General features: G+C 39.8%; 1 protein-coding gene across 13 annotated transcripts in view; it reads left to right on the forward strand.

Annotated features, from left to right (window-relative positions):
• RALGAPB (Ral GTPase activating protein non-catalytic subunit beta) overlaps positions 1-24,396 on the forward strand; it is a 111,855-nt gene that overhangs the window by 24,247 nt on the left and 63,212 nt on the right. For 9 of the 13 annotated variants that reach the window (XM_058287075.2, XM_058287076.2, XM_004482262.5 and 6 more), the window contains 6 exons: positions 3,922-4,085; positions 5,692-5,878; positions 6,782-6,913; positions 20,970-21,148; positions 22,403-22,551; positions 22,679-22,895. In XM_058287075.2, the coding sequence (XP_058143058.1) occupies positions 3,922-4,085; positions 5,692-5,878; positions 6,782-6,913; positions 20,970-21,148; positions 22,403-22,551; positions 22,679-22,895 (1,028 nt within the window). The remainder of the gene's footprint in view (positions 1-3,921; positions 4,086-5,691; positions 5,879-6,781; positions 6,914-20,969; positions 21,149-22,402; positions 22,552-22,678; positions 22,896-24,396) is intronic. The other 4 variants (XM_071211704.1, XM_071211705.1, XM_071211706.1 and 1 more) reach the window with 1 other exon arrangement.

Raw genomic sequence — 24,396 nt, forward strand, 5'->3', positions numbered from 1 at the left:
AGACTAGTACAGATTTCCCCAAAATCTCTTATATTTCTTCCTCATCATCACCTCCCCTTCTGTCTTCCTCCTCCTCCTCTCTTTCCTAGCTTTCTATGTATTCACTCATTGGTTCATCTTAAATTCAGCCTTGTAAGAAGCCTTACCTGACCACCCAGTCTCACAACGATCACACCTTCCCAGAATCTGTGTGGTACTTCCTTTAACACTCCTGAATCTCTCCACTATTTTATTGTTTCTTTTCCCCATCTGACCAACTTGGAGGCAGGAACTGGGTTTTGTCTATTTTGAGCTTCCACAATTGTGGTGCTATACTGTTATTATTTTAGGTAGATTAAATGATTGTTATATTTATTGGTTTCCAATGTAAATAACAACAGGAAATGGTTGCCAGTAGTTAGCGTATTATTTGTAGGTATGCAGTTTCCTAAAATGATATGATAGCTTTAATATATTTTTTTTAACAAATCAATTTTCTTGATACATAGTAATAAAGCATACAGTGCATCCAAATTGTACAATCAGTGGTATTTGGTATAATCACAGATTTGTGCATTCATCACTTCAGTCATTATTAGAGCGTTTTCATTATTTCCATAGTAATAATAAACAAAAAACAGACAAACAAGAAAAATTTTCACCCCTCCATCTCTCTGTGTCTCCCCTGCTGTACATAGTGGCTATTTCTGGCTCTTCTTGTACAATTATTTATTTATTAAGCAGTTTTATTGAGATATATTCTCATATTCTTTTAATCTCTCTAAAGTGAATAATCAGTGGCTTTTAGTATAATTACAATGTTGTGCATTTATCGTCACAAAACATTTTAGAGTTATTTAATTACTCCAAAAAAAAAAAAAAAAAAAAAAACCCCCGCAACTGTTAGCTTGCCTTCCCTAGCCCTATTTAATGCTTTCTTGTTAACCCCATTTGGGAGACTAATTTACTGGGCTTTTTCCTTGTGTGTTGAAAATCTCATGAGTAGTATTGTCACTATCTTTTTGTAATCTTACCACCTCTCAGTGCTCAGTAATTTTGTGCTGATGAAAAAAGTTAATGGCAGTTGAGTTATTTAGGCATTTGCTTTTTTTTTTAAGAAACTTGATTCCTTATAAATTGTTTTACTCTTTGGTAGTTTTTCTTAAAATTGTGTGTTAGTACTTAAAATGTTAGTAAATTTTGAGAGTTCATTGCCCTATTAGAGTTTTCTTCCTGGCCGATAATATCTTGGGGAAGATTAGCTGAGTATTTTCAGTGCTAAATATTACTGGTTATGATCTTATCCTCCACTATTTAAAGTTTGAATTATTTTTTGATTCAGATAGTTCCTGAAATTGTCATCTAAGTTTACTTATTTGGGTTATTTTTATTAAAAGTGACAGTCTCAAAATAGAGGAAACTGCCTTACTACTTTGCTAGAGATAAAATGGTAACCTTTCTCTTTTGCCCATCTGTTTATTTATTTATTTTTTTTGCATAAGTTAGTGGGAGTGAACCACCTTATTAAATTAATTAAGGTTTTAATTGCTCACATTTAACTGCACTTAAGAAAATATAGGTCATCTGGCTATTGTGTGGGTGGGGCAGGATTAGCAAAAAAACCCAAAAACCATGTGTACACCCACTGCATATACACACACACACAAATAATGTTTTTATGCAATTGCTAGCAAACTTTTTCTATAAACAGCCAGATAGAAAATATTTTAGGCTTTGAGAGCCATGTGGTCTCTCTCTCACAGCTACTCAACTCTGCTGTCGTAGTATGAAAGCAGCCATAGACAATACGTAAATGACTGAGCATGGCTGTGTTCCAGTAAAACTTTACATCAACAGGTGGCAGGCCAGAGCTGGTCCGTGAGTCGTAGTTTGCCAACCCCTGTTCTGAAGCAGTTTTTCTGAAGATCACGAGTTGCTTTCAAAAATATTACAGGGGAGGGAAACGGACTTTGGCCCAGTGGTTAGGGCAACGGACTTTGGCCCAGTGGTTAGGGCGTCCGTCTACCATATGGGAGGTCCGCGGTTCAAACCCCGGGCCTCCTTGACCCGTGTGGAGCTGGCCATGCGCAGTGCTGATGCGCGCAAGGAGTGCCGTGCCACGCAAGGGTGTCCCCCGCGTGGGGGAGCCCCCACGCGCAAGGAGTGCGCCCGTGAGGAAAGCCGCCCAGCGTGAAAAGAAAGAGCAGCCTGCCCAGGAATGGCGCCGCCCACACTTCCCGTGCCGCTGACGACAACAGAAGCGGACAAAGAAACAAGACGCAGCAAATAGACACCAAGAAAGGACAACCAGGGGAGAGGGGGAAATTAAATAAATAAAATAAATCTTTAAAAAAAAAAAAAAATTACAGGGGAAAGAAAAAGACCATTCTGTTTGTTTTTACATACAGATTACTTTTTTCTCTTAGCTTTAGACCCTTGGACGCACCTCTTGAATTTAGATCTTCTGAGTGAGTTCATGAGTTCACACTACCTGACTGGGTACCTGTCACATGGCAAGTACCTGAAAATGGTGGGTAAGCCTAGGTTACCATACAGGAGGCCCTACATTGTTATTGCTGGCTTGGAAGCATATCTGCCCTGGGTCCATAGGATTGGTGATATTATTTCAGGCTTCCTCTTATATGGCTAAATGAAGTTTGGGGCCAGAGCGGCAAACATAAGCTTGAGACTCATGGCTTCATGTGGTCTAAATTCACTTCCAGGTGAACATGGGACAGCTCCCTGCTCTTGGGAGCTCTTTTTTAAGGTGGTTGTCTCATCATTTTACTTTAGGTCTGATGTCTTTTTTAGAGAAAATTGAAGTGGTTTCATTCGTTTGCAGTTCCTAGTTTGTTTGCATCTAATTATCTGGGTCATGGTCCAGAATCTCATAATCTCCATCCTAAAGTTGTAAGAGTTCTAGGGATGCTCATTCTATTTTCTGGAGTTTCTTGAGGAAACCCTCTGATTTGGACATGTTTCTATGACTGCTTTATGATATAAGTCACAATATATAGAAACTTGGTCTCAAGATTTATATCAGTAATATTGATTATTTGTCTTGAATTTCACACAGGAGATTTGGAGGCCAGCTTACCAGTCTGTAATGCAATTATTTTCCTACTACTATTAAAATTCTCAGGTGGTTCACTTTGGAAATTGGTAAGGGCTAGGACTTAGACCGGCATCTTCCTCTTCATCCCTAGCCACAACACTTATGTCTGTCTTGTAGATTATCCTTCTGTTTAAGATTTCCCTTGAGGGGAAAATTGTTCTGCAGCCTAAGGAGAGTTTTAAAACTATTTTCTCAGGTATCTTGGGAACTTTTGGAGCCCCCAACTTGGGTCAAGTTGCCTCTGTTTTTATTAGAGCAGCAGCAGCAGGAACTCATCTCTGAGACAATCTCTACATACCTCATCAATTCTGAGGACCTATTGGGATATTCCATTGGACCTGTAGGTTCTTTTCCAGCAGACATTAGCTTCAGAGGGACTATGAGCAACATGAAATCACATGCTGAATTTGTGTGAACGTGTATTTACAAAAAATTTTTAAATAGAAAGGCCCTTTCTGCTTCACTCTGAGCAGCAGGAGTGACTGGGTATTTATTCATTCAGCAGAAATCTATTGAGTACCTGCTATTATGCACCAGGCACATTTTAGACATAGAAAATCCAGAGGCGAAGCTTATGTTCTAGTGCTCCCCCCCTGCTTCCAAGAGCTTTCGAGGTTCTCAGAGGAGTGGTAGATTGAGATACCACAGTGCCAAACTGTATAATCGAGAACAAGTAGCTTTATACTGAAGAAAATGTGCCTAGCCCTGTCTCCTGGTGCTGTTTAGGACCGTCATTGGGGCCACTACTGCATCTCTGAGGTGTCTGTCCTTAAGCTGTTGCTGTCTCTCCTCAGGGTTTGTCAGTGATATCTGTCTGTCTTCTTCAGACAGGAACAGGGCTCCAGTCAGATCCGACTATGCTTACAGGTTCTGAGAGCCATTCAGAAACTGGCCCATGAGTCATCTATCATGGCCCGAGAAACCTGGGAAGTCTTACTGTTGTTTCTTCTGCAGATTAATGACATACTTCTGGCACCGCCAACTGTTCAAGGTTTGTTTATTATTTTTTCTAATCAATTTATGAGCTCCAAATACAGTTCACCTTTAAGGTTAGTGAACGATAGACTTGTAGGGGATTTAAATTTTGGCATGACAGCTGACAAACCAAGGTTAACAGTTCTTGTGATGAAAACCCTCAAAGGCATAATATGAATTGAGTTCAAAATAATTGAAGTTATTTTACCTTCAGTGGTTATTTTCCTAAAGTAGGGAGGAACTAAGTGAATTAGTGCACGTTTGATAAGATAGGAATAGTAGCTAGGTTATATTAGGATAAAGCCTAGTCAAGAAAAAATTAGCTAATTAAATTAGAGTATATAGATAATGTACCTGATTACAAAGTAGTTCTCAAAGTAGAGTCTGAAAACTTGATGACTGTAGAAGATATTCCTTCAGCAAATGAAACCTCCAAAGCCTTGAAGTGTCCTATTTGGAAGTGTGACAATATACCATACATTAGCTAGACATTAAAAAGCTTCCAATTGTAAGACTTCTGAACAGATTTGAGAAGTCGTGTTTTATATGCTGTAGCATTTTACACATAAGCTATAATTTGATATTCTAGTTCCAAGTTTCCTTGTTGCTTATTCATCTGTGTCTCCTCTTCATTAACACACGAGTGTGCTTGTGCTCTTACACAGATACAGTGCCTAGGAAAATATCTAAAAGGAATCAAGGAATTGGAATATTAGTGTTGGAAGGGATATTGATAATAACTGGCCACCCATTGATTCATTGACCCTCTGCTATGCACTTCTCATGCCAGGTATCAAAGGCAGGCAGTTCTTCCCCTTACTGGGCTCTTTGTTGTTGAAACTTTATTTTTGCTTATTTTTCCTTATTTATTTTTGCTTATAACTTTGCCTACTGGTTTCAGCTTTGATTTCTGGAAATTTGCAGAGTAAAGACCACTGCTGTTGCTCTCCCTAGTTCCAGGACTCAGAACAGAACACCTTTTGTTTTCATGGTTGAGGTTCTGTCTTGCCCAGCACCAGTCCGTTTCTTCCCTTCTTTGTCTGACTTTTTCTTGAAGAGTGGCTTTCCAACACCTGGAGCATTTTAGAGCAAATTTGAGAGCTACAAAACTCCCTGGGTACTTGTCTGGATTCCTTCACTTATTGGCTGTGTGAATTTGGGCAAGTTACTTACCCTTCTGAAACTAAGATTTGTCATCTTCAATACTGGTATAATTGGTAATAGGTGTTATCACATTACCTATCCTGCAGAATTTAATGTGAGGATTATACGAGGTCATGTGTATGAATCACTTGACACAGAAACGAACTCATAAGAGACATTATTTCCCTTTATCCATAGGTGTCCTTAACCCTTACCTTCTGGAAGATTAAAATCTTCTGGCAGAACTGAGCAGGGTACCTCAAATACTTTGAAAGTAATAATTTGTTGCTGTATGTATGATTTTCTACGTTTGAGTGCCTATGTATAGTTTCCTGCTTTTACTAAGTGGTTATTTGAAAGTCAAAACTTAAAATTGCAGTTATTTTAATTTTTTTACCAATTCTCCAAAAATCAGTGACTCTAAAGATTCTTTTTTTAAAATGAGTGTGCCAAAGTTATGTTTTCTTTTCATTGGTAAGGTGGCATTGCTGAGAATCTAGCAGAGAAGTTGATTGGTGTTCTCTTTGAGGTTTGGTTACTAGCTTGTACTCGGTGCTTCCCAACACCTCCTTATTGGAAAACAGCCAAGGAAATGGTAGCTAACTGGAGGCACCACCCAGCAGTAGTAGAGCAGTGGAGCAAGGTCATCTGTGCACTCACGTCAAGGTAGGTGATCCTCATTGACTTGCCTTCCTCATCCCTCTGACCTTAGGCAGCTTTCCCCTTATTTGGTATCTTCCTGGGATTCATGGAATACATTGAAAAGAGCTTGTGCCTTTTACTACTGTTTTTTAGCTATCTTAGGATTGAGCCACTTATTTTAGGATTGAACCACTTATAGTAGTTTGCTAGTACCTGTCTAATATATTTCAGAAAAAGCAAGTCTGTTTGAGAAGCAGGTAAATTCTACACCTTCCCCTCCCATCCAAATCCCACTCTTATTCTGATTATTTAAATTTCCATGTTCATCACTTAAACCACAGAGAGGTATAACATGAAAAGTTAAAGTTCGCCAGAAATCCCACTACATATGTTTATATATAATTTGACCTAAATAGAATCATACTATACATGCTACTTTCTAACCAATGTCAGCAATTTATTTTAACTTGCTTTTAACCATTTACATATAATACCATCAATATTCTTGAGTAAACTCAGCTTTTTCCAGACTTGTTTCCTCATTTCAACCCTAAATAGTTTAATTATTTTTATATATAACTTTAAAAGACAAGGATTCTTTTCTAAAAATAATCACAATACTATTAACAAAAAAATTAAGGCAGTTGGTTAGTATCAGTTATCCTGTCAATGTTCAAATTTCCCTTAATGTCTCAAAATTTTTTCTTTTTACAGTTGGTCCCTTTGAATTGCATTTAGTTGACAGTGTTTAAGTCTAAATTAAAATGATTCCCCTCCTCTTTCAGTTTGTCTGTTTTATAAGCTAAGGTTTTTATATTTTTGTTCATTTCAGCAAGGTGCACATATTTCATGTTTTATCATATTTTAATGCTTGAGTATGTCTTTCTATTAAGAAATACTTAGTATTATGCATTTTTTAATTTCTAGATTGCTACGCTTTACATATGGTCCTTCATTTCCTGCATTTAAAGTTCCTGATGAAGATGCCAGTCTGATCCTTCCTGAAATGGATAATGAGTGTGTTGCACAGACATGGTTTCGCTTTTTACATATGTTAAGGTACTGCTATTTTAGCATTTCATGTGCTGTTTACCTGGTGTTTTAGGGAAAGAACCATTCTGTAACTCTCTTGCTGGAGTTGAGAATGTAGATACTAACCACAACCTCTCAAATGCAACTAAATTAGACAACAGGCATATCTGCATGATGTGCTGCCTGCTCTCCCCATCCCAGCAAGGTTAGGGCTATCCTTAGCTGCTCAGTCTGCACTCTGTAGGAGATTGCTGTCTGTGGTGGATGCAACACTTGTTCTCTTGCCTCTTACCACAGCCTGGGCGGTGATATGTCTCCCAGGACTCTGTCCCATTTTATAGGGACTGGCAAGTGCCCTGCTTCTCTTTGTGACTAGCAATGACCATAAGTCTGGCTTTTTAGCCTTCTTTTTTAGTAGCCTTAAAAATTTACTGAGGGATACACACCTGTTTTTAAACTAAAGTGTATTTTTATTAGTTTACAGCACACAAATATTAAGAAATATTTAAAGATACATTTTAGTAGAATACATAGCATTATGCTTTATCAAGTTTTGTTTTGTTTTTTTAATATTTATTTATTTCTCTCCCCTTCTCCCCCACCCCGGTTGTCTGTTCTCTGTGTCTGTTTGCATCTTCTTCTTTGTCCACTTTTGTTATTGTCAGCGGCACGGGAATCTGTGTTTCTTTTTGTTGTGTTGTCTTGTTGTGTCTGCTCCCCCTGTGTGCAGCACCATTCCCGAGCAGGCTGCACTTTCTTTTGTGCTGGGCGCCTCTCCTTACGGGGCGCACTCCTTGTGCATGGGGCTCCCCTATGCAGGGGACACCCCTACATGGCACGGCACTCCTTGCGCGCATCAGCACTGCACATGGGCCAGCTGCACATGGGTCAAGGAGGCTCGGGGTTTCAACCGCGGACCTCCCATGTGATAGTCGGACGCCCTAACCACTGGGCCAAGTCCACCGCCCTTGTCTAGTTTTAATGTGATACATTTAAGAAGCAAGGCACTCTTCAACTATAATTACATAATCCACTTAATATTTAACACAGATTCTGATATAAATAAAAAAAGTTAAAAAAAAAACAAAAAGATACAGTCTTAGGAAGGAATGTGTAAACAATTCTTTTAAACTGATTCTTTTGGGAAAAAATAACAACTTTTAATTTTGGCAGGGAAATAATCCCTCCCTTTGAACTTTTGTAGGTTTTGTCCTTGAGGGAAAGAAGTTGTAGAAATTGTCCTTTCTTCCCAAATCTTCTCATTATAATGTATATGAGTAAAATTTTCATGAAATATTCTTGAACATTTTCGCCATTTAGTCAGTCATTCAATATTTTCCGTTGCTATAATATTCACTCCCTGGTGCAAGCAACAAGAAAAACTACTTCAAATACCTTCTATAATTCACGCCATGGTCCCTCTGATATGTTTACAGTGCGCATTAAGCACCATCTGCTGTTCCTGGATCAACTAATTGTGCTACTAAATACCAAGGTTAAGTGTTTCTTTAATGCTAAAGGAATACTTGGGGTGTCAACCTATAAATGAAATAAAATTTTATACTACACAGGTTTTTTTTTTTTAAGTGCAGTATTTCTCCTTTTATTCTTTTTTTTAAAAATTTTTTTAATTCGTTTTTTTTTAAATATTACATTCAAAAAATATGAGGTCTCATTCAACCCCACTGCCCCCAACACAGGTTTTTTTTTAAACTTTATTTTGTACATTTAATAATTGAAAATATAAACAATTGAAAAAGAACACTTGAATAAAAACATACATTTCTCAATTAAATGACTGATATATATATATTTTTTAATCATGCAATACATTGCACAGTGTATTTGGTTCATAGTAATGCAATCATACAGTATTTGTTTGTATCTGGCTTGCTCTGCTCAACATAATGTCCTCCAGGTTCATCCATGTTGTCATATGCTTTATGACTTCATTTCTTCCTTTCACTTTCAATTTATTGGTATCTTTGTGTCTTAATTGAGTCTCTTGCAGACAACATATAGATGACTTATATTTTCTTATTCATTCTACTGGTCTGTGTCTTTTTATTGGGGAGTTTAATCCGTTAACATTCAGTGTTATTACTGTAAAGGCAGTTCTTATTTCATCCATTTTGATCTTTGCGTTTTATCTGTCATTTTATTTTTGACACTTTTAGTTACTGTTACTGATAACAGTCATTTCTAGACTCTCTTCCAGCCCTCTCTCTCCTGTCTTTTCTTTTCAGGCTGTAACACTCCCTTTAGTATTTCCTGCGAAGCTGGTCTTTTTGTTATAAACTCTCTCAGTTTATGTGAGTATTCTAATCTCACCCTCATTTTTAAAAGATAGTCTTTCTGGGTATAAAATTCTTGGCTGGCAGTTTTTCTCTTGCAGTATCTTAAATATACCATACCATTCCTTTTTTTTTTAAGATTTATTATTTATCCCCCCCTTCCCGCCGCCCCCCCCCCCCCCCCCCGAGTTGTCTGCTCTCTCTGTCCATTCGCTGTGTGTTCTTCTGTGACCGCTTCTATCCTTATCAGCGGCACCGGGAATCTGTGTTTCTTTTTGTTGCGTTATCTTGTTGTGTCAGCTCCCCTTGTATACGGTGCCATTCTTGGGCAGGCTGCACTTTCTTTCGCGCTGGGCAGCTCTCCTTATGGGGCACACTTCGTGCACGTGGGGCTTCCCCACACGGGGGACACCCCTGCGTGGCATGGCACTCCTTGCATGCATCAGCACTGCACATGGGCCAGCTCCACACGGGTCAAGGAGGCCCAGGATTTGAACCACGGACATCCCATGTGGTAGGCAGACGCCCTATCCATTGGGCTAAGTCCCCTTCCCACCATTGCCTTCTTGCCTCCATGATGGGCTAAGTCCCCTTCCCACCATCGCCTTCTTGTCTCTATGATGAGAAATTGGTGCTTAACCTTATTGGGTATCCCTTATATATTATGCATTGCTTTTCTCTTGCTGCTCTCAGAATTCTCTCTTTGTCTTTGGCATTTGGCATTCTGATTAGTATGTATCTCGGAGTTTATCTATTTGGATTCATTTGCATAGGAGTACGTTGTGCTTCTTGGACATGGATATCTATGTCCTTCAATTGGGTTGGGAAATTTTCCACTATTATTTCTTCAGATCCTCCTCCTGCCCCTTTTCCCTTCTCTTCTTCCGGGGCACCCATGACACATATGTTTGCATGTCTCTTGCTGTCATTTAGTTCCCTGAGATCCCGTTCAAGTTTTTCCATTCTTCATCTCTTCTTTTGTATGTTCACTTTTGGAGGCCATGTCCTCAAGCCTGCCAATCCTTTCTTCTGCTTCCTCAGATCTGCTGTTTTATTTTTAATTTCATTTATTGCACCTTTCATTCCCATAAGGTTTGCTATTTTTCTATGTATGCTTTCAAATTCTTCTTTGTGCTTATCCAGTATCATCTTAATATCCTTAATCTCTTTAGCCATCTCATTGAATTTATTAAGGAGATTTGTTTGAACATTTAAGATTAGTTGTCTCAACTCCTTTATGTCATCTGTAGGTTTATCTTGTTCCTTTAATTAGGCCGTTTCTTCCTGTTTCTTGGTATGGATTGTAATTTTTTGTGGTGTTTTTGCATCTGGCTTGCTAGATGTAATTATTCTGGGTACAGAATAAATGTATTTCTCCCTTTAGATTTCTTGTCTTTCTCCCTTGCTGCTTGTATAGTATTAGCCACGGATGTAGTTGGTGCTGTAAGGTATGGAGGCTGAAGCTGCCCACGTTGCCCCAGGAATTGATGAAGCTCTCCCACCTTTCTCCTCTGTCAGGGGTAGGGATAGAGCTGTAGTTGTGTATAATAATCCAAGTTGGGCACAAAACTCTCTGTCGTCTCCTGAAAACACAGATGAAGGTTCATCCCTACCTTAGGCAGGGATGGAGCAATAGTTGTAGTCAGCAATTTGTGCTGTGTGGGTTCAAAATGACCATAGTTGCTCAGGTAAACTGATGTGACACCAGACCTTCTTCCTGCCAGGAGTGTAAATGTACTCTCTGGATTGCCCAACAATCTAATCTCTGTTGGCCAAATACACCTGCAGTTTCCCTGAGGGGCTGAGGGAGTACTGTCCTTCTGTCCTTTAGGGGGTGGGAATGGAACTGTCAATGTTCAGCAGTTCAGTCTTGTAGGCCAGTAGTGCCCGCTGTTGCCCAGAGAGGGTGAGGAAGCACCAATTCCCTCCTATCCTATTGGGTGGTAGGGATGGTTTTGTGGGCACTCAATAATTCAGTCCCTTTAGGCCGAGAATACCTGCCGTTGCCTGGAGAGACTGAGGAAACACCAACCCCCTTCTTTCCTATCGGGGGGTGAGGGTGGGTCCACAAGTACCCACCAGTCCAGGCTATGTGGGCCTGAATCACCCACAGTTACCCAGAGAGGCTGGGCAAACACAGTCCATTTCTTGTCCTATTGGGCATGAAGGTGGAGCCACCGGTGTTCAAAGGTCAGGCTTGTATATGCCACAACTGCCTGAAGTTTCCCTGAGAGGTTGAGGGAACACCAGCCCCCTCCTATCCTATGGGGGGACAGAGGCGGAAATGGGCTCAAAGGCACTCAACAAACCTGTTTTTGTGGGCTGAAAACTACTGCCATTTGCCCGGAGAGGCCAAAGATACCCAGCTCCTCTCCTGTTCTCTTGGGGTGCGGGGATGCAGCCCCAGGTGTCAGTAGAGAGCACTTGGCAGTTGCCTGGAGAGCCTGGTGCAGGTCCCGCCAGCTATCTCTTTGCTGGAGGTGGGGCTGGAGCCTAGGCTAGGGATGCAGTCTGATCTTGGTGGAAAGAAACCAGTCCCTAACTTCACTGGATACCAGTCAGCCAGGCTTTCACTCATGTTTAGGGGTGGAGTTAAAATAGTGGCTACCAGACTCTTTCCCATTTGGATAGGCTCAGACCCCAGCTATCTCTACGATTATACTTTTGCCAGCCAAGTTCACTAATCAGTAGCTGAGATCAGTGGACAACTGTCTCTTCCTCCACCGTTTATGGGAATGGAGCTTCTAACTCCAGCCATGGACTCGCTCCTGAGGCAACTTTCTCCCCTAGAGTAGGATGGGCACCAGTGTCTGGCATGGCTTCCAGCTTCCCAGAGAGGTGGTGCAGGTCCCCCCAGCTTCCTCCCTGCCGGAGGTCGGACTGGGGTTTAGGCTAGACCTGCAAACCAACCTGGGTGGAAAGAAGCCAGTCCCTACAAGCACTGTGATTTTTCAGTCAGCCCTGCTTCCCCTTGTGCTTGGGGTAGAGTAAATATGGTGGCCACTGTCTTCCCTCTGACCTGGACAGGCTTTAGTTGTTCCAAGGATTCTACTGAAGCCTACCAAATCCACCAATCAATAGCTGAAGTCAGTGCCATACCATGTCTTCCTGCCCTGTTTTTTGAGGGAAATAGAGCTTCCAACTCCAGCCACAGAATAGCTCCCAAGGCAGTTTGCATACCACGGCCAGCCTCTGCGGTATGGAGGGCTCTATTCATGAATCCTCTGTGCAGATGGGAAGTCTCCTTCCACACTCTCAAGGATGTTGCAGGATACTCCTCTGGTCTCCTGGGTCCTCCAAACAGGTGCTTTAAGTAGCTCTGGGTGACCACCAACTGCTCTTTCACAAGCCATGTTTGTTACTCTGCATCCGCTTGCACTGTCCTGCACCATCCCACCTGGCCTGGAAGGGCTGGTGGGACACAACAAACCAATAGCTGTAAGCCTTAGACTGTGTTCCTCTCTCTCCCCTTTCCTAGGGTGAGGGATCCCTGGAGCCCCCCTTTGTCTGTAGTCACAGGTCCAGAAGCCTGAAGTCTTTAGTTTGGGGTAGGGTACTGATTACTACAGCCATTCTGGTTTCAACTCCCAGTTCTGTTGTAATTCCCCTCCTTTGTCCCTCTTCTGGGCAGTGTTCAGCCTTTGCCTGTGTCCTAAACCCTAGAAGATTTTTTTTTTGAGGCTATTGCAACCTGTCTTCTAGGTATTTTTCTGGATAAGAAGAGTCCGGTGTCTTTCTAGTCTGCCATCTTCCTGGAAGTCCTATTATACAGTTTTTAACAATCTTTATTAGAGCAGTTTACAGTATAAAATTCGGTGTCCTATGGCAAAGCCTCAGTTGCACCACCCTGGTCGTAGCATATGTCTACATGGCATTTGGGGGACTATCAGATGCTGAGGCTCCAGAGACAAATAAAGCTTAGCTTTACCTGGGAATAGTCTAATGGGAAATCCAGGCCTATTTAACATCAAGTAAAAAACATGCTATAGGGAAGCAAATGTGGTGCAAGGAGTTGGGTGCCTGCCTGCCACATGGGAGGTTCTGGTTTCGGTTACCAGTGCTTCCTAAGGAAGACAAGCAAGACAGAGGGCCTACACAATGGGCTGGCACAATGAGATGATACAACAAAGAGACCCAATGAGAGAGACAAGAAGCATGGAGCAGAGATAGCTCAAGCAATTGGTCACCTCCTTCCCAAGTGGGAGGTCCCAGGTTTGGTGCTTGGCACCTCCTAAAAAGAAGATGAGCAGACACAGAGGGTACACAGCAAAGTCACACAGAGAGCAGACAGCAAGTGCGAACAACAGAGGGGGGTGGCGGGGATAAGTAAATAATTTTAAAAATTTTAAAAAAGCATGCTACATATGCTTTGGTTACTAGAGACTGATCTGGTCTTGACTTTGACCAGGTGAGCTGATGATGCTGGGATCAGAGAGGAGTTTGCATTCCTCAAATGCAAACTCTGCTCTTCGGAAATACTAGAAGATGAGAAGAATAGGAACATAGGGCATAACCAAAGTGAAGAATAGAAGTATCGGAAATAAACCCTTGAGTGATTTACAGCTAAATTCTTGGCAAGCAAACATGCATTAGTGTTTGCCTTAGTTTAAAGGAGAAAAAGAGACTGCAAACTGGCCATCCATTTATCATCAAGCAATAAAGTTTAAGATTAAAAATGAAGTTGATGAGTTTTCTGCTTTATCACTTGTATTTTTTTTTTAAGATTTATTTATTTATTTAATCCCCCCCCCCCCCGGTTGTCTGTTCTCTGTGTCTATTTTGCTGCATCTTGTTTCTTGTCCGCTTCTGTTGTCGTCAGTGGCACGGGAAGTGTGGGCGGTGCCATTCCTGGGCAGGCTGCACTCTCTTTCGCGCTGGGCGGCTCTCCTCACTGGCACACTCCTTGCGCGTGGGGCTCCCCTATGCGGGGGACACCCCTGGGTGGCACGGCACTCCTTGCGTGCATCAGCACTGCGCATGGGCCAGCTCCACATGGGCCAAGGAGGCCCGGGGTTTGAACCGTGGACCTCCCATTGTCACTTGTATTTCAGTGGTATTTTCTATGCTAATTGACAGACCAGTCATATGATTCAATATTATTCTTGAATCCATGTTCGTTTTTTTGAGGTACTAGGGCTGGGGATTGAACCCGGGACCTTATGTGTGGGAAGCCAGGGCTCAACCACTGACCCACATCAACTCCTCTCAGTTGTTTTTTTGTTGTTTGCTTGTTGTTTGTTTTTGTGTTTTTAGGAGGCACTGGGAACTGAACCAAGGACCTCTCATGTGGGATGCAGGGACTCAACTGCTTGAGCCACATCCACTCCCACTATGTTCTTTGATCAGTGGATATTCACCTAAGATATCTTCTAATTCTGTTTCTTTTTTGACATTAAGTTCACTTATACACACCAGTATCTGTTTTTAGGCCATATATTAATCCATTTAATCTCTTCATTTATTCTTACACCATTTTCACACTTTTAATTATTTTAACTTTATAAAGATCTTGGTATTTGATGGGTCTACTGTCTTTTTATCTTTTTCCTTCTCTTAGAATATTTTTTAAAGCTCTTCTTGTCTGCTTAATATTTCAGATGAATTTTAGAACCAATTTGGCAAGTTAAAAAACACAACCAAAAACAAAAACCAGAATAACATTTTGTTATTTTATTATGCATTAGAGTAAGGCACATGCCCTCCTTTAGCAAAGGAAGCCCTAAAATCTCAGTGACTTAGTACAATATAAATTTCATAAAGTCTGAGGCATGTGACTGTGCACACACTATTCAGGGACGGTGCTGACAGAGGCTCTGCATTTCAACACGTGTCTCTGTAAGGAGCCTCTGCATTTGGCTAATAGAAGGGAAGAGAGAGTATGAAAAATTATGCCAGAAGTTTTTACAGGTCAGGCCTTGAAGTGGTATAAGTCACTGATATCAAATTCTATTGACTAGAACTCAGACACATGGCCACACTTAATTGCAAGGGAACATAATCAACCTGTGTGCCTAGGATGAAAAGAGAAACTGGTGAACAGCTAGCCAGATTGTGCTACAGATGAGAATTGTATTAAGACTGTGTTTAAATTTTGGGAAAAACTGATATCTTACCATATTAATTCTCTTTCAGAGAGTATGTATTTTTCTTTTTCAGAATGTCATATGTCTTACCCCAAAGTGTTTTGGAGTTTTTTTTTCACAAAACTGCATGTTTATCTTAGCATTATTCCTACATATTTATTGCTGATGTTGTGAAAGACTACTTTTTTCTGCACGTCTGTCTTCTAAATGGTTATTGCTGCTGTAAAGAAAACTTTATTTTATTTTGTATATTATATGTGGACACTTAAAAAGAGCTCTGAGCATAGCTGATTTGGCTCAGTGGTTGAGTGCTAGCATCTCACGTAAGAGGTTCCGGGTTCAATCCCTGACCCTGGTAACTTAAAAAAAAAATGTTGAGGATTTCACTAATTCTTCTGAGATTTCTAGATATACGGATATATCATCTGCAAATAGAAGTAGCTCCTTTCTAATAGCTCATACTTTTGTCTATGATAATTAAAAATATTTTGGATACAGCAAAATCCGGACTAGAGAGCAAGGTTTGCTACTTTCTTTGTCAACTTGAGCAAACAATTTAGTCTCTCAGCCTCAATTTTTAATCTATAAAATGGGGACAATAATAGTAATCAGCCTGTTACAGAATTAAAAAAAACAACTTGTAAATCAATGTCTAGTAAATGTTAGTGGCTCGAAAAGTTGTATTAGATTGTTATCCTTTTTTTGTGTTCCTGGTTTTCTAAGCAATTTAAAATCTTAAAATTTTTGAAAGTTTAAATACAATTAGGAGTAGTTACTGAATTTTTTCAAATCATATCTGGTGATCCACTTAAGCAACTGAATATTTTTTCTTCTTTTATCTATCGTTGTGATATATTATGTTAATTTATTTCCCTAATGCTGAACCCTCCTCCATTCCTGAGAGAAAAGTTCTGCTTGTTTATGGAATACTGTTCTTTTAATGTTTTTGTGAATTGTCTTTAGTTTTAGTTTTTGACTAGCTTATGTTTTTGTAACTAAAAAAACAAAACAACAGGAAAACTTCCTATCCTTTTCTGTGCTCTCTTGCAGTGTGTATAGCATGAAAGTTATATGTTCCTTAAAATTTGAAATAAATCACCAGTAAAACTGGTCCTGGAATCTTTTTTTGAAGGTAGTTCATGGGTAAACTTTTAAAATTACTTCACTGTTAATTGATCTCTCTCTTCAAGACTTTTCTTTCTTCTTTTTTTTAAAGATTTATTTATTTATTTAATTTCCCCCCCTCCCCTGGTTGTCTGTTCTTGGTGTCTATTTGCTGCATCTTGTTTCTTTGTCCGCTTCTGTTGTCATCAGCGGCACGGGAAGTGTGGGCGGCGCCATTCCTGGGCAGGCTGCTCTTTCTTTTCACGCTGGGCGGCTCTCCTCACGGGCGCACTCCTTGCGCGTGGGGCTCCCCCACGCGGGGGACACCCTTGCGTGGCACGGCACTCCTTGCGCGCATCAGCACTGCGCATGACCAGCTCCATACGGGTCAAGGAGGCCCAGGGTTTGAACCGCGGACCTCCCATATGGTAGACAGACGCCCTAACCACTGGGCCAAAGTCCGTTTCCCACTTTTCTTTCTTCTTGAACTGACTTTGATGTTTTAGTCAGAGTTCTTTGGAAATGTAAGGAATACAAACCTACTGAAGCAAGCACAAGTGAAAAAGAGGAGTGGTTATATGAGAGAGAGAAAGCACTGAACTTTAATAGTGAACAGCCAGTCCTTATGATGGGGAGGGATCAAGGCAGCCTTGAGACAAGCCATTCTTTCTTCTGTCTTAGTTTTCTTTTTTTTTTTCTAAGATTTATTTTTTATTTATTTCTCTCCCCCACCCCTTTGTCTGCTCTCTCTGTCCATTTGCTGTTTTCTTCTGTGCCCGCTTGTGTTCTTGTCAGTGGCACCCGGAATCTGTGTCTCATTTTGTTGCGTCATCTTGCTGCATCAGCTCTCCGTGTGTGCGGCACCATTACTGGGCAGGCTGCACTATTTTTGCTCTGGACGACTCTCCTTAGGGGGTGCACTCCTTGCGCATGGGGCTCCCCTACATGGGGCACACCCCTGCGTGGCAGGGCACTCCTTGCGCGCATCAGGACTGTGTGTGGGCAGCTCATCACACGGGTCAGGAGGCCCTGGGTTTGAACCTTGGATCTCCCATGTGGTAGGTGGAAGCCCTAACCATTGGGCCAAATCTCCTTCCCATCTTTCTTCTGTCTTTGTTGTGCTCTCACTGTTCTCATTCTCTAGTTGACTTCCCATGGGTCCCTGTTTCTCCTGCCTTTGGAGTACATGGTGACTGCTCAGTGGTGTGAACATCTCTGATGCAATGTGGCTCTTGAACTTTAGCCCTCAGTTCACTGGGCTTTCCCTTTACTCATTCTCAAAAGGAGTAAGTTGGATCAAATTATTTTTTATAGGCTATGTTAGTTGTAGGTCTGTAAGGAGACAACTGAAAAGACTACTCTGGCGACAGTTTTATACCTTGAGTTAAATGAGCTATGGATGGGTAAGGGGCAGGTCCATAGGAGCTACTCAGCAGAGTTTACTGTGGTCATTGGCAAATTTCCTGGGAAGAGGGCTGAATATGATCAAATATGATCAGTGTTACAAATTATTCAGTTAACAAAAGATGATAATTACAATAACAAATCCTCAGTCTTGAGGGATTTGGGATAATGTCTATTCTGCTTCAGTCTGAGAAAGGATGTAGACATTATGGGTCAGAGGAATGGAATTGTTTTGCTTGCAGTTGAAGATTCTCCTTGCTTTGGGGATGGGGCTAGTCTATTGTGATCATTTTGATAGTTGTCCAGGGCAGGCCTGAAGAACCGGGAGAGTGGGAGTTGATCACATACCTGCTAGGTTTCAGGGCTCAGCTGGCATGGGCACAGTCCAGAGACTTTAAGTCTCTGAGAAATAAATTCAGATACATTGAAAATTTATGTTCCAATAAAAGAAATAGAACTGTCATGTTTGGGGGATTTATAAATGAGTTTATACCTATGCTCTATTGGGGAAATAGTTTTTCATATATTCCCAGATAGAGTCTGCCAAGGGAGTGTTGATTTCATGTAGCCGTGTGGCTTGCCTATAGTGTCCAGATATCCCAAGGACCCTCAGGAGCACTTTTGTTTGAGGCTTTGTTTACTGTGGCATTTTGAAATTTGACTGAGACCTGCATAAGTGTAACCTCCAGAATGACCTCTCCACTTCTTTGAAGTCTCATAGCCATAAAAGCGCTATTTTAGTTAATATTTCCCCCTTCTGATCAAGGTCTTTCTCCAAATGGATCACTGATTAATGCTTATAATAATCCCTTGGCACCAGGGAGGCTCATGCCTGGGAGTCATATCCCATAGGGAAGGTGGAAGGTAGTGAGTTTATTTGCAGAGCTTGGCTTAGAGAGAGACCACACTTCAGCAACAAGGCGGTTTTCAGGAGGTAGTTCTTAGGCATTAATTATAATTAGGCCTAGTTTCCTTATTGCAGTAATAAGGCTCATAGGTACAAGCATTAAGATTGAAGACTTGCTTATAAGTCTGTTTTCTTTTATTAGGCAAGGTTTATATATTCCAGAGCTTTTGGGCTGTCTTTTTTGAGAAAGTAGGCAGGACTTCCCTAATTTAATATTTTTTTAAGCTACCGTGAGAGCTGTAGCCTTGTGACAAGGAAAAGCCTCTGTCATCCTGAAAACATACATAGGGCAACAGGGACTCATTCATATCCCATAGAAGTATGTCAGATACACAGAGTATTTGGAGTATCAGGAATGTAGTTTTCTGTTATTTGTTCCGTACCCTTTGTTATCCATTTTCGTTTCAAATTTTTTTTTTAACCTTTTGGTATTTGTTACTAGGTCTTCTTTTTGTAGATGTATGGCATACATTCTCATTTATGAGCATGATACCAATTTTTAAAATGATCTTAACTTTTTGAAACTTTTTGTTGTAGTACCAGTATAGAGCACAAAATTCATTTTGACCACATTCGGTTAAGTTATAACTCCCTCCCTGCCCCAACTCCTAGCCTCTGGTAACTTATAAACCTTTATCTGTCTCTAAGACACTTGCTGCTTCTAGATATTGCATATCAGCAACATCATATAATATCTTTTTGTACTTGGCTTATTTCACTCAACATGATGTCTTCAAGGTTCATCCAAGTTGTAGCATGGATCAGAACTTTTTACTTTTTATGGCTGAATAATATTTCATTGTATGTGCATATCACATTTTGTTTATCCATTTAACTTGTTGATGGGCTCTTGGGTTGCTTACACTTGTTTATTTTCTTGAAGCTGATCTCTGAATATTTGGGTTCTCATAAAACCATTTCAGGTTCACATATCGAGGAGCTGATTAAAGCCTTTCCCCAGTTTACCCTATTTTTAAAAAAGATTTATTTATTTTATTTCTCTCCCCACCCTGTTTCCCTTGTGTCCATTTGCTATGTGTTCTTCTGTGCCCACTTGCATTCCCCATGGCACTGGGAATCTGTCTCTTTTTGTTGCATCATCTTGCTGTGTCAGCTCTCTCTATGCGTGGTGCCACTCTTGGGCAGGCTGTGCTTTTTTTGCGTGGGGCATACTCCTTGCGCATGGGGCTCCCCTATGCTGGGGACACCCCTGCGTGGCATGGCACTCCTTGCGCATAGCAGCTCTGCACATGGGCCAGCTCACCACACGGGCCAGGAGGCCCTGGGTTCGAACCCTGGACCTCCTATAAGGTAGGTGGATGCTCTATCAGTTGAGCCACATCTGCTTCCCAATGCTATCTATTTTATTGGACTGAAGTGTATTCCATTCCAACCTTACTTTCCTGGTTTACTAATTTTTGAACAGATGAAGTATAACCTCCAGCAGGCACTGCTGCAGGAGCCTTCTTCTCTACTCCATGTGACTTATAGAGACTACTGAGTCCTTGGATACGGTGTGTAGGTACTAGAATTCCATTTTCCATGTAGGTACACACGTTCCCCATATGGAAAAAGATTTCAAAGGGCAGAGCTTATATATAAACTGTTGATTTGTATTTCTCAGCCTAGTTCCATTGATCTTGTAGCTAGTGGAAATTCCTTCCAGATGCTGGCTGTAGTTTGGTTATCAATATTACTTTGAATTGGAGAGGCTGTTTAATGGACAGCTAAGCACATACTATTGTGAGTGGAAATTTAAATGTTTTTTAATGGAAATATTTAAAGTTATTTGTACATAAACTATAACTTAAGCCCAAATATATTGTTTTGAAATATTGGTTTTAGCTCATACATATGAACACAACGTAAAACTGTAACACTAATCCTGATTTTCTTGTAGCTTTTCAAAGAATTTTTGGAAGTGTTAACATTAAAAGTAAAATTTTCTCCTCTGGTTTCTTGGCAATTTATTTACAGTTTTACCATTCAATTGATTAATTGCAAGTATATTAGAATAAAGTATCTGTTTATGTTCTTAAAAATTAAAAACTTCTGTTTTTACTTTGGTAATTATTTTCTGGGTTAGCAGAGTAAATTCATGTAAACACCTTGCAGATCATCTGTAAAGAAGTATTGATGTTTGAGTCCTTGGGCCTTTAAATACAAATGGGATTTTTCTCTCTGAATCAAAGAAATAGGCATAAACAACCCTGCTGTTAAATTAAATTGCATGCATTTTATTACTAAGAAATTTCTAAATGTATAATTAATTCTTCTCTCTCTTTTGATAGTAATCCCGTGGATTTGAGTAACCCAGCCATTATAAGCTCTACTCCCAAATTTCAGGAACAGTTCTTGAATGTGAGCGGAATGCCACAAGAATTGAATCAATATCCCTGCCTTAAACATCTGCCTCAAATATTTTTTCGTGCCATGCGTGGAATCAGCTGTCTGGTGGATGCATTCTTAGGTGAATTTTGAGTATATTAGCTCATACTAATATGTGAGTGTTTGGAGAGCTACATTTAGATAACTCTAGAGGCTAATCCTAAAAACTGTTATAGAAAGCACAAGGGAAAAGATGAATAGATTCAATTACAAATAACAAAATAGGAAAAAAAATATTTGTAGCAAATATGATAGGTAGTGGGTTATTGTTTTTATAATTTAAGATATAGTAGATAAATGGACAAAGGATACAAATAGATGATTTGCAAAAGAAGAAAGTGTTCATTTCATTAGTTGTCCAAGAAAAATACAGATTAAAATGAATTAGGTATTGGGAGCCAATGTGGCTCAAGTAGTTGAGTGTCTGCTTCCCATTTGGGTTGTCCCAGGTATGGTCCCCAGTACCTCCTAAAAACAAAAATAAAAATAAAACAGACAGGTAAACAAATGAAAAAACCAACTCAAGGGAGCTAATGTGACTCAGTGGTTGAGCATTGACTTCCCAGATAGGAGGTCCCAGGTTCAATCCCTGGCCCCCCCCCCATACCTCAAAAAGAAAAAGCATTAGGTACCATCCCCAAATATATCATTAGAGCAATAAATATAACATGCTATGAGGCACTGTTTAAAACAATTTACCACTTTTTAAGAATATCAAGTGAGAATTTTTAACCCATTGAAAGTTAGTGATAATATCTACTGATTTCTAAAACATTTGTTAATATAAAAATACAATTAATTTATTAGTTTGACTGCCATATAACAGAAAACCCAAAATACCAATAACTTAGACAGGATAGTTTATTTTCATACACATTAAGTCCAGGGTTGGGAAATATAAGCTCGTAGAGCAGTTCTACCATCATCAAGGTCCAAATGCCCTTCCATCTTGTACCTCTTCCTCTTTCTGCACTGCTTCATTGTTGAGTGAGTTCTGACTTTCCAGGAATTAGGACGGAAGGAGCACTTATTCTTGGTTATTTGATTCTTTTAAGATTTCTTGGAACACTTACTCAACAGTCATCTGCTTCTTTCTGATCAGAACAAGTCCATATCTAACGGCCAGGGAGACTTGAAAATTTAGTTACTTATTATGCATAGCCATTCCCAGCTAAAATTTGTTTTCTTTTACTCAGGAAGAAAGGGCATATTTATATTTGGAGACAACTAGCAGCCTTTGCTTTAGTCTGCCTGTTCTGAGACTTTACCGGTGTTGCTTGGGGAAGATTTTCTGACCATTAGTTTGAATTTGTCTTTTTTCTTTTCTTTTTTTAAGGCATTTCTAGACCCCGATCAGACAGTGCTCCCCCAACACCTGTGAATAGATTAAGTATGCCTCACAGCACTGCTCTCAGTACCACCCCACCACATAATCGGAGGCACCGGGCTGTTACTGTGAATAAGGCCACCATGAAGACAAGCACAGTAAGAATTTTCATCACCATTGTTATACTGTATAAGGTTGGCGCTTTAAAACTGCCATCCTTCTGAGAAAAGTCCTGCTGTTTTCTCAAATTCTTCATGGACGTGGGTTCTTGCATTCTTCCAATAGGTTAGTACTGCTCATGCCTCGAAAGTTCAGCACCAGACATCCTCCACCTCTCCTCTGTCAAGTCCAAATCAGACTAGTTCAGAACCCCGGCCTCTGCCCGCCCCTCGGAGACCAAAGGTTAACAGCATCTTGAATCTTTTTGGATCATGGTTATTTGATGCAGCATTTGTTCACTGTAAACTTCATAATGGAATAAACAGAGACAGCAGCATGACTGGTAAATATTGCCCAAGAAATATGTTATTTTTTTCCTTTTCTTTTTTCTTTTCTTTTTATTCTTTTCCTACCTGCAAGATTAATATGTATCTTAAAAAGCTCTGTCTCTGACCAAGCAATGTCTTGTGCTTAACCCCTTCCAGCTGAAGTAACAGAACTTTGGAAGTTTTCCTACCTGTCCTTTTTATGTATGTTCTGTGAGGTTTGGCCATTGGTCTGGTTTTATTAGACATACTTCAGGTTAGCCACTTTTTGTTGAACTCAAATTCCTTTCAGTAGGTGACCTGGAAGTTCCCTTCATGTCAGCCAGGATAATAATATTGATATGAAGAATTAAAGATTTTGTCCAGACTTTTACTTATAAGAAGTGTTTTTCTTAGATTTTGACAGCCCACTAGTTAGTACATGTAAAATACCTGACAGTTTCTGCTTCACTAAAAGACTAACCTCTCATATATTTGTCTAGAACTGAATTTCAAGATTACTGTTGCATAATACCTTTTGCTCTATAACTTAAGACTGGTAGGGAATTATTTTAATTACTCAGTCCTGAAACCATTTACATTTAGACTTTATTGCACAAATGAAACTGTCTAAATAAAATCTGGTTTATGCTTGTCATTTTACCATTATGCGTGGAGGTGGTGGGGTAGTGCAGATGTACTGAATATTTGTGACAACATATTTTTGAAAGCTGGATAATAATAGTAGTTGGCATTTATCGAGCTGATATTTCTATGTGTTAGGCACTGTGCTCCATACTTTATATGCATTAATGAGTGTGTTGGTTGTTTGGTAAGAAAGCACTTCTCCACTGGGGTTGGAAATAGATTGAGATAGAAAGATGCCTAAAAAATGCATTCCTTTTTGCATCTCCAAGGAAAATGTTAATTCCAAGTTATCCTAATGACTAGAGTCTGCTTTCTCTCAGAAATGCATTTTTAGGTGTTAGGTATCATCTCAGAACTAGAGCATATGTATGTGAACATTATAGACATATATAATTATTTTGGATGTTCCTACAAGTCTTAAATAGAAAAATTGCAAATATAAAAATGTTTTCAAGAATATAATTTGAGATTGAGTGATTAACTTTAGTGATTTCTTTGCTTACTTTATTTTGCCCATATTTAGACACTTTATATGCTGTCATTTCCATATTAAAATTTTATTTACAAGTTTGAACATAATGCTTATTTGTGGAAGTAAATGTGTCTATGATGACTAAAGGAAACTTTAAAAAAATTTTATTGTAGTAACATATATAACAAATTTTCCCATTTTAACCATTTTTAAGTGTATAATTAAAACATTTTGAAAACCATTCTTGGGTTATATTTTCTTTATGTTCATATGCCTCATATTTTGAGTTTTCTCAACCATGTTTATATTAATATGTATTGCATTTTCTAGATTGAATCAGTCATAATTTTATTTTTATTAAGCTGTCATTCTTACAGTGTAACTTTTGGGTATAAAAAGCTGTTGACACTAAAATCCTG

The sequence above is a fragment of the Dasypus novemcinctus genome, chromosome 24 (genome assembly GCF_030445035.2).
Source record: "Dasypus novemcinctus isolate mDasNov1 chromosome 24, mDasNov1.1.hap2, whole genome shotgun sequence".
NCBI lineage: Eukaryota > Metazoa > Chordata > Mammalia > Cingulata > Dasypodidae > Dasypus > Dasypus novemcinctus.